Source organism: Solea solea, chromosome 18 (assembly GCF_958295425.1).
Source record: "Solea solea chromosome 18, fSolSol10.1, whole genome shotgun sequence".
NCBI lineage: Eukaryota > Metazoa > Chordata > Actinopteri > Pleuronectiformes > Soleidae > Solea > Solea solea.
In genome coordinates, this window is record NC_081151.1 from 18,087,038 (window position 1) to 18,104,090 (window position 17,053).

The 17,053-nt window shown below is 40.6% G+C and overlaps 2 protein-coding genes across 4 annotated transcripts in view; both read left to right on the forward strand.

Moving 5' to 3' along the window:
* Window positions 1-17,053, forward strand: part of LOC131445284 (kinesin-like protein KIF3B) — a 31,048-nt gene that overhangs the window by 12,938 nt on the left and 1,057 nt on the right. Inside the window, exons 2-9 of one of the 3 annotated variants that reach the window (XM_058616249.1) lie at window positions 12,049-12,235; window positions 12,337-13,681; window positions 13,772-13,873; window positions 14,032-14,154; window positions 14,328-14,446; window positions 14,922-15,038; window positions 15,907-16,021; window positions 16,351-16,529. In XM_058616249.1, the coding sequence (XP_058472232.1) occupies window positions 12,105-12,235; window positions 12,337-13,681; window positions 13,772-13,873; window positions 14,032-14,154; window positions 14,328-14,446; window positions 14,922-15,038; window positions 15,907-16,021; window positions 16,351-16,529 (2,231 nt within the window). In that variant the 5' untranslated portion in view covers window positions 12,049-12,104. Of the gene's footprint in view, window positions 1-11,940; window positions 13,682-13,771; window positions 13,874-14,031; window positions 14,155-14,327; window positions 14,447-14,921; window positions 15,039-15,906; window positions 16,022-16,350; window positions 16,530-17,053 lie in introns of those variants that run through there. The other 2 variants (XM_058616251.1, XM_058616252.1) reach the window with 2 other exon arrangements.
* On the forward strand, window positions 536-10,972 carry hadhab (hydroxyacyl-CoA dehydrogenase trifunctional multienzyme complex subunit alpha b). The gene is made up of 20 exons (XM_058616253.1): window positions 536-689; window positions 1,699-1,740; window positions 1,858-1,928; window positions 2,015-2,148; window positions 2,258-2,396; window positions 2,479-2,598; window positions 3,552-3,654; window positions 3,742-3,864; window positions 3,942-4,060; window positions 4,153-4,209; window positions 4,941-5,050; window positions 5,149-5,283; window positions 6,599-6,770; window positions 6,867-6,953; window positions 7,046-7,186; window positions 8,867-8,935; window positions 9,036-9,231; window positions 9,334-9,448; window positions 10,004-10,149; window positions 10,261-10,972. The coding sequence occupies exons 1-20, from the start codon at window positions 623-625 to the stop codon at window positions 10,404-10,406; spliced, it is 2,292 nt and encodes a 763-aa protein (XP_058472236.1). The 5' UTR covers window positions 536-622; the 3' UTR covers window positions 10,407-10,972.

Here is a 17,053-nt window from a genome sequence, read left to right on the forward strand (position 1 = left end):
AAGATAAGAACCAAAGTTCAAGTTAATTTGGTTATTTTCGTTATCCATTTTGTCCATTTCAGTTTGTGTTTTCATTTGACTTATAGTGAGCTTTGCTTCTTTCTTTCTTTTTAAACCTGAAGTCTTAAAAGTCTTTTTCTGCTTCAGAAAACATGTAAAAGTAATTTAAGTGCTGAAAGCGCAAAAAAAAAGTATTACTGAATCAGTTGAAGCAGGTTGAAGTCTGATTTCTGCCTCCACCTGGTGGTAGCACCTCGCTATTACTTTAATTTTAGTCTAATTTTACTTAACATTATAAATAACGACTGTGTTTTATGTTTTCCTGAAAAAATAGTTTTGTTTAATGTTTTCCATGCCTTAAATCAAAACAAACTGTATTTTTCGCTTCACTGTAAGTGGTTGAGTTTTGTAGTTCTTAAACCTCCAATGAGATAGGCGCTCATCAGGAATGAGCCAATGGCATGCGAGTATTTTCAATCATAGCCAATCATCGTCAGGTCCGATTCAGCGCTGCTCCGAGAGTTCCAGGTTTCAGGAAGTCGCGCTCAGTGCAGAGTGACAGCGGGCTAGTGGTGGCTACTAGCTTCACATCTACCGACTGCTACTGACCTCCGCTCCCAAGATGGCTGGTGCTCGAGCCCTTGGTGTTCTTTCCAGGTTGACATTAAGGAGATTTGCTCTCTTAACAGGTGGGGACTGCATGTGTTTATTACCAAGAATATTACGCGTATCAGCAGCGTGACACTGTAAAAAAAACCCGGAATGTGCCAAGTGTTTTGCGGCGGTGATTCGCTTGTTAGAGTAGCTGTTAGCTTAAGATACGCCACTGCAGACGTGCGAGGTAGTGCATCGTTAAAACACGGTCGTTTTGTTCTCTCGGCGAACAAATGTCTCAGTGGAAGTCTGTTTGAAATACCCATCAAAGTAGAGCTTTTTTGTTTTAGCGATTAAAACAAAGTACAAACTTGTTTTTAATGCCAGATGGCTAGCCTAGCTTGGGGCTACGGAATCCCGCAAGTTACGTTTGAGAGGCGGCGCTAGAAATATGTTTTAATCGGACCGATTCCACTTCTCTCTGAAAAGTATCCCTGTCACGAAAGTTGAGACACGTTGTGTCTCATTTCTGTGTCTTGTTTGAAAACTTGTGTCATTCATTCGCCATTGTGATGGCAACTTTCTGTGTCACGGGTGGGCGGAGAATCTAGGTGAAGGGTCATTTTCCACTCGTCTGCACAGCATGGCCGAGACCGTTTGAGGTCAGGGCAATATTATATGAGCGTCTCATATACTTCTGTGTATGTCGCATATGAAGACATTTCGTCTGCAATAGTGAACAATTTAGGCTATAGTGCAACACCTCACTTTATAGAGTGTATGTGTATGATGTGTAGGGCCGTGACTAACCATTGTTTTCTTAATCGATTAATCCGTCGATCAAAGAACTATTTTTTTGGTTCATTAAATGTTTTCCAGACCTGGAAATAACGAAAATCAGAGAGCTTGTATTAATTATGAAAAAAAAACACTCTAAAATCGATTAATGATTGTCAAAATAGTTGATTAATAATCGAATAATCCCTGGTTATGTGTATTTATATTGTGTTTTATATTCAACTTTTTTGTATTTTAGTAATTTTGTTATATTAAGACAGTGTCTTTTGACTATGTATTATTTAATCTCATTTTCCTCTTTCACAGGCAGTAGGTATCGCAGCTTCTCCGTAGCTACTGCCATGCTAGGTAATACCAAAATCAATACAAAGTTGTGCAGTAAATGTCTAATAATTTACCCTCTTCAGTGACACAATTGTTTCCCCCACAACATTATCTTCTCTCTGTATTTTTTTTTTTTTTAAGCTCGCACACACGTGAACTATGAAGTCAAGGGTGATGTTGCTGTTGTACGAATCAACGACCCAAACTCCAAGGTGCGGGTTCCTTTTTTTAAAAAGCGAGTGATTTAGTTTTCACTCCTGGGATTAAATGGGAAACTGATGATTGTTTCTCGTTGTAGGTTAACACCCTGTCAGTCCAAATGCAAAAGGAAATGAGCGAGGTAATGGGTGAGCTGTGGGCCAACGATGCTGTTCAGAGCGCCGTCCTCATCTCCTCAAAGCCTGGATGCTTCATCGCAGGAGCGGATATTAAGTAAGAGAAACCTGGCTGTTCTGAAACATGTCAGCTGTAGTATTAATGTCATTGTCATCGGTGTTGGGCGTGTGTCGGTTTCTTTTTAAACACTTAATATGTGTTGCAGTATGATCCAGAGCTGCAAGACGGAGGAGGAGGTAGCCAAACTCTCTCAGGAAGGTCAGAAAATGTTTGAGCAGATTGAAAAATCTTCGAAGCCCATCGTCGCTGCCATCAACGGCTCTTGCTTAGGAGGAGGCCTCGAGGTAAACATCAACAGTTTCAGTATTCAACTAAAAATAATTCACTAGGGTAACTGTTAACGTGTGGTCTTGTGTTGCATTTCAGTTTGCCATTGCCTGCCAGTACAGAATTGCAACAAAGAGCAAGAAGACAGTACTTGGTACTCCTGAAGTAATGCTGGGTCTTCTCCCTGGAGCTGGTGGTACTCAGCGACTCCCCAAAATGGTTGGTACCAAAAGTCCGATCCCAGATTTCGAGCTGGGACCAAAATCAGTGTGTAGATATTCAGGTTTTCTGGTGTTTCAATTACTTTATTTGTTCTTAAGTACAAATATTATTCATACTAGAAGGTTCCCACGGGGGTTGGACTCTATATCAATATCATGTCATTATGAAATTATTGTCTAAGGTCTTAGATTGTGGTGTTGTGTCTGTGAGGTTTTTTTTTTAACGGCTCTGATATTCAGTCATTTAGTCAGTTATAATATTTAAGGTTTAAATATTGATCAGAACATATAATTCTATACAAAAACTCGGTTAACAACTCTGTATCGCTGTATTGTATGATATTCGTGGGCATATTCGTTGTTTCTTACACATGTAAAGTTAGAGTATATAATTCATATAACTACACCAGATGTCATCTGCTGTATTTTAAGTATGTAATACCTTAGAGCTGCAACTAATGATTATTTTCATAATTGATTAAGCTGTCGATTATTCTCTCGATCAATCGTTTGGTCCATAAAATATCAGAAAACCTTAAAAAATGTTGATTGGTGTTCGTCAAACCTGGAAATGATGATGTTTTCAAATGTCTTGTTTTGTCCACAAACCAAAATGATGAACTTTTAATGATTTCTTTGTTATCCAGAGCAAAGAAATTAAGAAAATATTCACACTTAAGAAGCTTAAACAATCGGAAATTTTGTTTTAATCATGAAAAAAGCTTCAAACCTATTCATCGATTATTAATATAGTTATCAATTAATTGTTTCAGCTCTATAATACATATTTGAAACAGTTAGGATACAGAAAATGACCCTTTTTCAGGGTGAAGTATATTACACGGTTTAAACGTGTTGTCACTGTCCCCATGAGAGGCACAAACCAAGTCACAGCATTGTTCATATTGATGGTGGCTCAGTTAAGGCATCGTCTCTTTTATTACCTCCTAGATCGGTCTACCCAGTGCCTTTGACATGATGCTGACGGGAAGAAATATCCGAGCAGATAAAGCCAAGAAGATGGGACTTGTTGACCAACTCGTAGACCCTCTAGGTAAAAACAAAACAGTTGGTGCTTTCTAAGTATTCCCACCCATGGATGTAATCTGTAATTTTGACTGATTGTTAATGTTGTTTCTAGGACCCGGCCTTAAAAGTCCCGAAGAAAGAACGATAGACTACCTTGAAGAAGTTGCCATCGAATGTGCGAAAGGAATCGTCAACAAGAAAATCCCTCTTCGTAAAGAGAAAGGGACAATGCAGAGTAAGTTGTGCTGTATATGTTGAAATAACATTTATTTAAAAGGAATCCGACACTAAGGTATATATCCTTTGCCACAGAAATTCAAGACTACGTCATGAGCTTTGGATTTGTACGCAACCAAATTTACAAAACTGTCCATGGTAAGGTTATGAAGCAGAGCAAGGGACTTTATCCAGCACCTCTAAAAATCATTGAAGTAAGTAAACGCTTCTTCGAAGACTTAGTTTGTCTTTTTGTTTTTTTTGGAAATCCAGTCTTAAAATGTCATTTGTTGCCTTTTCCTTCCAGTGTGTGAAAGCTGGAGTAGAACAAGGCCCTGTGGCTGGGTACCTGGCTGAGTCTCAGGTAAGGGTTTTTGGCTTATATCGTCTCTAAATTGAGTTTTTGTGGTATTTTTTTTTGCGTGTAAGTGAACGTCACTTAGTGTGTTTTCATGGACAATCCCATTGTAGCTCAAACACGGACGTCCAGTAAGCATTATCAGACCTGCCAACCTCTAAGATACGCATTTTGTTTACTTGCATGAGTGCGTCAGCCCACAGTAATATAGACAACTCTATGGGTTTAGAATTAGAATTCAGTGGGGAGTGGGGAAGTGTTTAGTAAGCATGTGAGACATGCATATGAATTATGTGTGACAAACCAAAAGGTCATTGAAAATTGGATAATTTTTGGGGTGCATGCGCACGCTGCAGCTACATATATAAGAACAATAACATTGACAATAAAGTTGCTACTCAAAATTCTTTTTTCAAGGTTGGCAGGTCTGCATTATTGACAGATGTGTGTCCACCTCTTGTCCACTAGGGGGCAGAACACTGCCTTTTAGCTTGTTAGTCTTTAGTGTGAGCATAAAAGGGCATCTATCCATTACTGGCCCGACTTTCACCACAATTATGTCGCTGTCGTCTTATTCCTCTGTGTACTGGCATCTTCTATTAGTATTATAATTATGAGGACTGTCACAAACGCACAGGCCAGCCCGTCTCCTAATAATAATCACCCAAATTCGACTTAGGAAAATTTTAATCAGACTAATGTGTTAACATGTATTTTGATTTGTGTGGCTGTCACAGAATTTCGGTCAGTTGGGAAGAACCTCAGAATCGGCCGCACTAATCGGTCTCTACCATGGTCAAGTCGCATGCAAGAAGAACCGCTTTGGAACTCCCGAAAGAGATGTGAAGTAAGTGCAATGGCTCTTTGATCGACACGATTGACGCAACTCATTTTGTTTTGTTAATCTAATTCAGTCTTCTTCTTGTTTTTTTTTTTAACCACCAGGACTCTTGCCGTCTTGGGAGCAGGTCTAATGGGAGCAGGTGTGGCTCAGGTGACTGTGGACAAAGGTGTGCACACAATCCTTAAGGACACCACTGAGGCTGGACTGGCCAGGGGAGAGCAGCAGGTTTACAAAGGGTAGGGTGAGATTTTAGATCACTTGTCTTTGGTACACAGGATGTTTATTTACAGCAGCTTATAAGGCCACGTCCAGACCGAAACGGCACGCAACATAAGTTATCTTTTTCTTTTCAAAAAGTTTTTTGTCAATTTCTTTGTCCGAGTAAGATGAAGTGTACATCCAGAAGGAAGCATAACTGCCTACTTACTTTTATAATGACAGTAGTAGAGCTGCAACTAACGATTGTTTTCATAATCGATTATTCTGTCGATTATTTTCTCGATGAATCGTTTGGTCCATAAAATATCAGAAAACCTTAAAAAATGTTGATCGGTGTTTCGTCAAACCTGGAAATGATGATGTTCTCAAATGTCTTGTTTTGTCCACAAACCAAAATGATTGACTTCTAATGATTAATTTGTTATCCAGAGCAAAGAAATGAAGAAAATATTCATATTTAAGAAGCTTAAACAATCAGAAATCTTGTTTTAATCCTGAAAAAAGCTTCAAACAGATTAATCGATTGTCAAAATAGTTGTCGATTAATTTAGTAATCGATTAATAATCGATTCGTCGATTAATCGTTTCAGCTCTAGACAGTAGTTGGTAAAACTGTCAAACAGTCTCCAAGACAATGAAAGAGAGAGTTCGGAATATGACATCATCGTTTTCCTAAAGTTGTGTATTTTCCTACTATGGGAGGCGTTTTCAAAAAACACCATTTCTGGTCCCTTAAAACGCCTCTCAGACCAAAAAAAACCCACTGTTTTCTCGATCTCTACACACTTTAGTGCAACAATGTGGTAAATTAACTGTTTGACTAAAACACTGTATTCATTGATGGGTTACAACATGTTTTCTGTGCTCATCTAAACGATGGAAAAGTGATCTGTTCTCTCCTCTCCAAAAAAACAGCACAAAAAAGCATCAGTACAATATATAGCTCCACTTTAAAAAAAACAAAAAAAAAAACGGAACTATTCCTTTTAATCACAGTAATTATACAGTATTTCACATAAACCAGGAATCTAAAATGATCACCTGTGGCCAGATTCAGCAAAAAAATTGTCATGGGCTTCATTTAAATTGCTTTTTTTTATATTGCTTTATTGAAAATACGGTGTTAACATTTAATAAGTGTATATATCTACATAAAAACTACTTACAACAGCACGTTAAATGCATCACAGGCTGTTTTCCTCCACAACTACAAAAAACACAATGGTTGGAGGATGTACTGTAAATAGTTATGAGTGGTAAGAAGTGGTAAGAAGTAATGGTCAGTTATGGTGATTCTGAAAATGTATTATGCTAATTTTTTTTCTTAACTAGGTTCAATGACAAAACCAAGAAAAGGAACATCACGTCATTTGAGAGGGACTCCATCCTGTGCAACTTGACGGGCCAGCTGGATTACAAGGGCTTTGAAAAGGCCGACATGGTTATTGAAGCTGTGTTTGAGGACATTAAAATCAAGCACGCAGTCCTGAAGGAGGTGGAAGCTGTAAGTAGGACTTTAACAAGCTGTTAGAAAGATAATGCCCTTGAAATAGTTTCATCGTCGAGCAGCGACCGTGAAATAACCATCATTTTCCTGCAGGTTGTCTCCCCTCACTGCATATTTGCCAGCAACACGTCCGCTCTGCCCATCAAGGACATCGCTGCAGCCAGCAAGAGGCCAGATAAGGTTGGTACTCGAGAGCCTCGTCATTTAAAAGCCATGGTTGGCATCGAAATGAAATAACGCAATGACGCTGAGTATTATCTCTGTGTGCTCAGGTGATCGGAATGCACTACTTCTCTCCAGTCGACAAGATGCAGCTCCTTGAGATCATAAGCACTGATCAGACGTCGAAGGACACGATAGCCTCTGCGGTGGCAGTCGGCCTGAAACAGGGCAAAGTCATCATCGTGGTTGGGGTGAGTTTGTGCCTCCTTTTTTTTTGTGCCTCACCAAGGATGGGCGTTACGAGTAAAAATGCTACTTGAACAATGGTGTTATTATACTCCAGTGCATTAGCGCTAGTGAAAGTAATGCAGCTATGAGGTGCATTCAAGAAACCTTGTAAATGTCACATATGAAGTACACTATCTCAATGCTGGCTGACACTGCCACCTTGTGATAATGGATGCACCATAAATTTAGGTGGTCATTATTATTATTATTATTGGGTATTGTTTTTTTTGTTTATTAAATGCAACTGTTAACTTTTATGTATCTTTTTAATATCTTGAATAGTCATTGACTTAAAGTTAATTTTCATTTCCCATTAAATGAGTCTTGTTTATTCCACCTCTGAGTCATGATCCCCATTACAGATTACAAACAACCAATGTGGTGGGATCCAATCCAATCCACTTTATTTATCGAGCACATTTAACAAACAACACAGTTGCACAAAGTGCTGTACAATAACGTTAAAATGACTTAAAACACAGGTGAAAAGTATATTAAAAAAAGAAATGAAATAAGTGAAAAACACATCTCACGTTCACAAGGCAATAAAAACGGAGAAAACAGCAGTTCTCTATAACACCAACAGCTCACACTGTGTCAAAGGCCAAGGAGATGAAGTGCGTCTTAAGACGAGCTTCAACAACAGGAAGTGAAGGGGCGTGTCTAATATTAAAAGGCAACTCATTCCAGAGGGAAGTTAATCTATACACAACAGGAGAACGTACCATTAGGCGAGTGAATGGTAGTTGCACATTTATATCTTTCAAACTCGGCAGTAATTTAATGTCTTGTATTATGCAAGTAAAGGTGCAGACTCAGTGGATAGACCGCCAAAATAAAATCGTAGAAGAAGAACTGTTCAAGCTATCATGCTAACGTGTTCCAAAGCTGGAGCTGGAAGTAATAAAAAAAAAATCCATGTCTATTGCAGAGAAATTTGACCTTGGAGTGAATTCCCACTGCAGTTAGCAGGTGTTTTTATTTTTGATTGCTATATTGTAATACTTTTAAAGTGCTTATATTTAGCTAAAGCTAAAAGCTCCATGATTTATGTATTGATACATGTTGGGGTGTTGGAATGCGCAACCGAACCAAAATCCAATCCAACTTTATTTATAAAGCACTTATAAAGCAAACAACAGCTAAAACAAAGTGCTGTACATCAATAGAATAAATAAAATATCAAAACAGGAGACCTAATAGACACAAGAACAAACAATAAAACAATAAAATACTGTAGAAAGTATAAAAAAACAAGTATAAAAACATACACACATGTTAAATCAGATTTTACAGTGTAAATGTACAGTATATTCACATAAAACGAAATAAAAAAAAAACCAAGACCTATAGGATTTGATGCAGCTCCATGGTTTGCTCTTAATGTGGCGGAAACAGAAGTTGCCCTGCATTAACCAACAGATGAGCGACTTGTCTTCATTGTTTGTCTTCTCCTTCAGTAATTCTTGACACAGCGCCCCCTCAGGCAAAGAGGGGAACATGCTATTCAAAAGGTTCGGTTTGTTTCACTAAAGTGCAGTGTGAAAGCAAACTCGGACCGGCTGAAGGTTGCAACCCCCAATCGTTCCAAGTCTAGCGGAGAAAAGGACCTTAGCTGTAACTTAATTGCACTGTTTTTGCAGGACGGGCCTGGATTCTATACCACGAGGTGTTTGGCTCCAATGTTGGCTGAAGCTGTACGAGTACTTCAGGTTTGTGGTTTCAACCTGTTATATCATTATAAGGCCAGTGTCTGCTTTTATTTATACATTATATACTATATAATATTTAATCGTTTTCTTGCATTTGCAGGAAGGAGTTGACCCCAAGAAGTTGGACGGACTCACGACGGGCTTTGGTTTCCCGGTGGGTGCAGCGACACTGGCTGATGAAGTCGGCATCGACGTAGCCGCCCATGTGGCAGAGGATCTCGGCAAAGCTTTCGGCTCTCGCTTTGGAGGCGGAAACGTGGAGGTTCTGAAGACCATGGTCGACCAGGGATTCAAGGGTACGGGTGGCCATGTCGGAAGAACTGTGCCGTAATTTTCGTTTTAATGAAGCCGCGTCACTCTAGACGTGATATGATTTAATGCTTGTATTTCCTGCCTAGGACGCAAATCCGGGAAGGGTTGCTACGTCTACCAGCCAGGACTTAAATCCAAAGAGGTTAACCCAGACATTGGAGAAATCCTGGAGAAATACAGGATGACTCCAAATCCTGCTGTGTAAGTTGTATAAGACACTGAACATTGCACCAATCGTTTCCTGTAATACAAAATAATTTGAGCAATTGGTCTTAAAATGTTTAGATTTAGGTTTTTTTAATTTACTGAAGTGGAAATAATTGGGCTTTTGTATGTTAATAATGTAAAGGTGAACACAGGGTGACAAGAGTGATAATTTAAAGGTACTTCCGCTGCAGACCCTCGTTTAGCTTCTCCTCTGGTCGAGCATTTTTGAGATGGGTACTGAGGCTTTTTCAGCATTTCTGCTGTTTCTCTGCTGGTATTCGCTGTGTTGAAGCGCTACAAGCTCCATTATACGGTGCTTGGTGGTGGATGACTTAACAGACCATAACACCACACCACCGTTTGTTAAGTTATTTAATTTCTTATATTCTGCCTGAGGCTGACACCGGCCCGGGGTCATGCTGGGTTATTTGAGGTCACCTGTCAAAGGGTAAACAGTTTGTGCTCGGTTTTTATCAGTCAGTTTCTTACATATACTGTCCCTGCTTCAGTATTTAACATCTTTACCAATTAAATACTGTTTTTATACAGTTCATCGGACTCAGACGTGCAGTACAGGCTCGTTTCCCGCTTCGTCAACGAGGCCATACTGTGTTTGCAGGAGGGTATTTTGAACAGCCCACTGGAAGGAGACATCGGGGCTGTGTTTGGTCTGGGATTCCCTCCTTGCCTCGGAGGTCAGAACTAAACCTTAATCTTCTTTCTTATTTCCTAGTGTTTTTGCATGAATCTGAAAGCCCAGGAATGGTATATTCTATAATCCTAATCCAATATGTCACTGCTTCCAGGACCTTTCCGCTTTGTGGACAGTTTTGGCGCCGACAAGCTGGTGGAGAAGATGAGAAAGTACGAAGCCGTCTACGGGAATCATTTCACTCCATGCCAACTCTTACTGGATCACGCCAACGACTCTAGCAAGAGGTTTCACAAGTGACCGACTCGCCACACGTGCCCGTAGCAACGAATAAAACTCGTACCTTCATATATCATGAGTGGAGGGAAACATTCTGAGAAACACACAGCCAGTTTATTAGGTACGTCCAAAAGGTACAGCTTTTGTGTGATCACTTTGGAGGCTGTAGATACTGTAATTTAGCCTAAACTTCATGGTATGAATATTTTAGGAGTGTTCAAACATAAGCACCTTCGAAAAGAATGTGTGTAGCCTCCATTAATACTAGCTCCATGTACCTAATAAACTGACAACTGTGCGTCATCGCTAAAGTGGTTTTTATATTGTACTTAACATTGATTTACCCAACAGTGTCTAGATTGAGTGGCACTTATTACATATGGCAATTATTCACACACACACACACACACCACTTGTGTCGAGACACTAAAGAGGCAAAGGAATTAAAATATTTTCCAACTTGAGAACTGGTGACGGATGAATGTTTGCTTCAGCAAGTGTCTCTTTCTGTACATTCTAAGATTTTTCTGGCCTGTTCTGAGTGGTAATGTAAATGCAAAGCTTGAATAAATTCTTTTGTTATTGAACCTTTTTTTGTGGGGGGATGTTATTTTGTACTCCTTGTGTCTGAAACCTTTAAAAGCTTATGGTTAACCTTCTAACTTATGGGAGTGAATTGACCCTGTGAGAGCTTTATTTATTTATTTATTTATTTCAATCTCCATTAACTGCTGTTAAGATAACATTTACTCTCTATGCGGTCCACGTACAAAAACATTGAAAACACAAAACAGAACATATTACTTAAAAATAGTAATGTTAATAATAATAATGATGATAGTAACAATTATATTGCAATAATCAACAAAAAGATTTCTTTAAAAGCGTATAAAGACCAGCTTACTCTTATAGATAAAAGATGACTTAAAATCTGTCTATAAATTGAAATGTATGTGTGTTTTTGTATGCAAGTGTTTGGTGTGTTGCTTTTAATGCCTTTTTTTAAACCGTATTTGCAGTTGCACAGCTGCTGTCTTTGTAGAAACAGCATTAAGAGACGTACACTGTTATGGCCATATACAGGGGAAAGAAAGTCATTCAAACCCATAAACAATAATAACAAATAATTACTAAACAAGGAGAAAGAGAAGAAAAAATGGAACTAATAATAGATATAGTTCATGTTAATGGAGATACAATGAGGACGTTTGCCATCGCTTGACGTCACAGTATATTTAAAATGTCCATTATGTTTTTTAAGTTTTGCTGTTATTGAGGTGTCATTTAAAATACTTTAATCCTACTTTAATCATTTCCCCAGCAACCAACACAATAATCTGCTTTTTATATATATATTAATATATTATGTGTATATATGTACATATATATATACAGAAATATATATATATATATATGTACACACATATATTGTATATACGTATATACACGATATGTAACGTAAATTTGCTCCAATCCTGTACGCGCATGCATGCGCACGTCACATGGCACATGGTTCCCATTGTCCGCAGAGCAGAGCGGAGCAGGGTGTGTTCAGCACGGGGGGGGTGAGGCAGTGTGGGCTGGGCAGGGCTGTGTTTTTCCTCCTCATCATCAGCATCGTCGTCAGCCTTTTACATGTTGTTGTGACTTCGCATCCTTTCAGACAGATGCTGAGGGCGGAGGAGGAGGCGCTGGGTCCCGTCGAGGAGGAGGAGGAGGATGACGGTGAGAGTCGCTCAGACTGGCTCACATGAGGGGCGCGCCCGTCTCTCTCTGCACCTGTACGGAGGCGCAAAACTGCGGGCGTCGCGTCGCATCGCATCGCAACGACATCATGGCTTTATAACGCGGTGAGGATACTTTTTTTTCTTCTTCTTACTCTTGGAATCAAAATGTCTAAAAGCAAACACGGCGAGGCGGTGACTGTGGTGGTGCGCTGCCGGCCGTTCAGCAGGAGAGAGGAGATGTCGGGGTGTGAGAACGTCCTGGCCGTGGATGAGAAACGGGGGCAGATCACTATCAGGAACCCGAGGGCACCACCTGATGAGCCCATGAAGGTGTTCACGTTCGATGTCGTGCACGGCTTTGAGTCCAAGCAGAGGGACATCTATGAAGACGCTGTGAGACCTCTGGTGGAGTCCGTGTTGCAGGGATTCAACGGGACCATATTCGCCTACGGGCAAACTGGGACAGGTAAAACGCACACCATGCAAGGCGTTTCCGGTGACCCGGAAAAGAGTGGGGTCATACCGAATTCTTTTCAGCACATTTTCACACAGATCTCCAGAACTCAGAATCAGAAGTACCTGGTGAGGTCGTCGTACCTGGAGATCTACCAGGAGGAGGTCCGAGACCTGCTGTGCAAAGACAACAACAAGAAGCTGGAGCTGAAGGAGAGTCCAGACTTCGGGGTGTATGTGAAGGACTTGTCCTCAGTGGTGACCAAGAACGCCACCGAGATTGAACACGTGATGAACCTGGGCAACCAGTCCAGGTCTGTGGGCTTCACCAACATGAATGAACGCAGCTCCAGGTCCCACGCCATATTTGGCATCACCGTGGAGTGCAGCGAGGTGGGACCAGACGGCGAGGACCACATCCGCGTCGGGAAGCTGAACATGGTTGACCTGGCGGGCAGCGAGCGCCAGAGCAAGACGGGCGCCAAAGGGAAGCGACTGAAGGAAGCGGCCAAAATCAACCTGTCCCTGTCGGCGCTGGGGAACGTCATCTCAGCTCTGGTGGACGGGAAGAGCAGCCACATCCCGTACAGAGACTCCAAGCTGACCCGCCTGCTTCAGGACTCGCTGGGAGGCAACGCCAAGACTGTGATGATCGCAACAGTGGGGCCTTCGCACAAGAACTTTGACGAGTCCCTGGCCACGCTCAGGTACGCCAGCAGGGCCAAGAACATAAAGAACAAACCTCGGATCAACGAGGACCCCAAAGACGCCCTGTTAAGGGAGTTCCAGGAGGAGATCGCCCGCTTGAAGGCGCAGCTGGAGAAGCAAGGGATGCTCGCAAAGGAGAGGAGGAGGAGAAGGAATAGCAGACGACTGAGTAAAAACATGGCAGGGATGGAGGACGAGATCCTGAAAGAGAGGGATTCAGAGGTTTGGAAGAGTCTTCAGGACGAAATGGAGTTGAAACATCTCACGAGAGAGGGCAGCGTCAGGCCCAAGAGTCTGATCTGCCAGGGGAGCAGTGAGCGGTTAAGGCCCCTGCATGAGCACCGAAGGAGTGTGCAGGAGCTGCAGTGGGACCAAGAAGCTCTGGAGAAGATCATCGAGAAATATCAGGTACCGGAGGGGGGAGGAAATCATAAACGTGGTGCCGGTGGAATGATGAAAAATTTGCATGAATAATTGATTGTGTGTCTTTGTTCACAGACCATGGAGAGCAAACTGTTAGTGGGAGGAAAGACTATCATTGATCACACTAATGAACAGCAGAAAATGCTGGAACTGAAGAGGCAAGAAATTGCAGAACAGGTAGTTTTTAGTTTATAGTTCTCCCCGCCAGTATTCCTTCTAAAATATCAACTCAGTGAATTCTTGCGAATTCTTTGAACGTGTCTCATAAATAAGCGGATCAGTGTCCATTGTTTGAGGTTGGTGGTCGTCGTTGAACGTTTGACTGTGAGTTGCAGATAAGACGGGAGAGAGAGATCCAGCAGCAGATGATGCTCCAGGACGAGGAGACCTTGGAGATGAGAGACACGTTCTCCTCCCTGCAGCAGGAGGTGGAACTGAAGACAAAGAAGCTGAAGAGGGTACGATGACTCACCCACAAAGGGCAGTTAATCTTGTTTGCAAATAAGATTTTTGAGGGAGTTTCTCCGGTCAGGCCTTGTACTTTCGGGTGTTTGGGAGTAATTCAATTCCTTGGTTTCTGGCGGCTATTAGATTTGATCTCTTTTATTTTTTTGCCCATGTTTATGTACAGATATACGCTAAACTGCAGTTGGTGAGGGCGGAGATGAGAGATGTCATCGATGAGCACATTGTGACCAGACAGGAGCTTGAGCAGACACAGAACGAGCTCACCAGAGAACTCAAGTTCAAGTGAGTTTTAGTACACACTCAGTATTTATGTCTTCACATCCCCATATTTATGTTTAATTTAACACTTAATTCAATTTATTTATATTTTGGTAACTTAATAATGTACAATCTTTATTACACCAGTTGTACAAACATTGTTGATTGTATCCCAAAATGATAGTAGTATAGCAAGTATCAAAAAAGTTAACTTTCTTTTATATTTGCAATGAAATATTTAATATGTGATATATTATTGTAATATATCATACAGTGTAAGCGACATACTGTATGTGTAACTACTTTTTTTCTGAGATATCTTTGTCTTGAGTAGTGTTATTATATTATTACTGGTGGTTTTATTTTGTACAATACCAACAATATAATCTTTTTTCTTTTTACATTAAATCTCAATTCTATGAATAATTGAGTGGATTTTGGAGTAACCGAAACTCCGTGGGTGAACTCAGCTGACGTGTGCCTGCGTTGCCTCTTGCAGGTATCTGTTAATAGAGAACTTTATACCTCCCGAGGAAAAGAACAAGATTATGAACAGGCTGCACTTTGACAGTGAGGAGGATCAGTGGAAACTCAGGCCGGTCATTCCACCAGAGAGGTCAGTGAAGTCATTTCACAGCGTAGGCGATACCGATGGAAGACACGGCTGGTGTTATGTTAATTAATAAGGGAGAGAGAGAAAAAAAAAACTTTCACTGCTATGTATAAAGACTGCAATGCAGTGCAGATCTAGTGCCTATTTTTAGACGCAGTATAACTCCAATGTGTTCCAAAGTATGCATTCACTGTTCTTAAATGTGACAGATGACATGACATAGTTTATTTTTTATCTAATGCAGGGGTGTCAACAATTTTTCCCCCTTTGTTTTAAACATATTATGAACAAACTTGAAATTTCTTGAGGAAAAAATTATATTATATTACGAAATATTTAGTCACAGGCAGAGCCGGAAGCTTTTTTTGTGCCTTAAATGAAGGTGAACGGCACAGAAAATGCATCAGCATGGTTCTTTGTGCCGATTTCAAATGACAATCAAAACAGTTTCACGCCCTGGTCACAGATATCTGGAACTGAAAAATTATAGTGTTTTGTAACGTGACATTTTCACAAATTCGGGCTGGACTGGAACCCTCTGGCGGGCCGGTTATGGCCTGCAGGCTGTATGTTTGACACCCCTGGTCTAATGTGTGATTATAGCATCATTTGAAGTTCTTACGTTGTCGCAACCTGCTACCAGCAGGGGGCATCAAAGTCATAATTTTACCCTAAACAAGCCACAGTGGAGGTCTCTAAATCCCCCTTGATACCCAAATATATAGTTTTTCTTCATAATATACGTGTCATTTTGACAATATTGAAGCATTTCAAACATTTAGACAATTTTATTTCTTTGGTTTTGAGAACTTTGCATCTCAACGTCTGAACATGGAGTGTGTTTTAAATAACTAAACCTTCCACTTCTCAGTGCAACCACTCGGGTTAAGAAGAGGCCTCTCTCCGCCGTGGGATACAAGAGGCCGATCAGCCAATATGCACAAATGGCTGTTGCCACGGCAACCGGGGCCCCATCCAGATACCAGGTCAGTGCTGAGACATTCACAAGTACAGCAGAGGAAGAAAAAAAAAAATGTGTGAAATGTGAGGATGGTTTTTGTTGTAGCCATGGCAACTATCCATAGTTTAAAATGCTGCATCTTACACCAGTGAAAAATCACTGTGATTTAATAAAACTTGGCAGTAGCTGAGGATGTTTCAGTACATAACACTTTAAACAAAAGTCACTTTGGAACCGATGGTAGAGTTTTTGATTGATTTGTTGAAATATGAATTGGGTTGAGTAGAAAATGGTGTAAACATGTGATATTGTGTTTTTAAAACTGTACCTTTACTGACATTTCTTCTTACACAGGCTGAGAACTTAATGCTGTTGGAGTTAGACATGTCTCCGCCAACCATGTTTGCTTTGAACCTGAATGGAGCTCATCTGGAGAGGGCCTTCTCCCCCAGGCTGATGCCAGAACTCCTCGTGAACGTTCCGATCAGAGAGAGGAGCGCCGCGTCCTCACGGGTCAGGAAATCACATTCCTGGTAAGAGAAAGGCTGTTAACTGAACTGTGCTATGGGAACGTAACGTGAAGCATTGATATGATGAAGCTTTGCACCTGGAAAAATCCTACAGATACATTTGATGATGCTGTGAAACGATGGTTCCTCAGGGTGCAGTGTCGGGCCCGCTGTTGTTGTTATTTTATCTGCAGATGAAACCAATTTAATTGGCTTTGGGGATAATTTTGAACACATCTTGGATAGTAAGTAGAAAATAAATTGTAAAAGCTTGGTAGTTGCTAAAATAGAACATCCAAGAAACTGGAAGTAAATGACATAGAAGTAGAAAGAATAATTGAAGTTCAATTAGTTTGGGGGTGATAAATAACATCCAAAACACATTTATTGGTATATGTTATATCGATTACATTAGATTAGACTTTTTATTCCATGTTGCTATAAAATAGATTAGATAGATAGATAGATAGATAGATAGATAGATGAAAACCATCGGAGCTACTGGAAGAACACAATAGAATAAATTAGAAATTAGATTTAGACAAGTT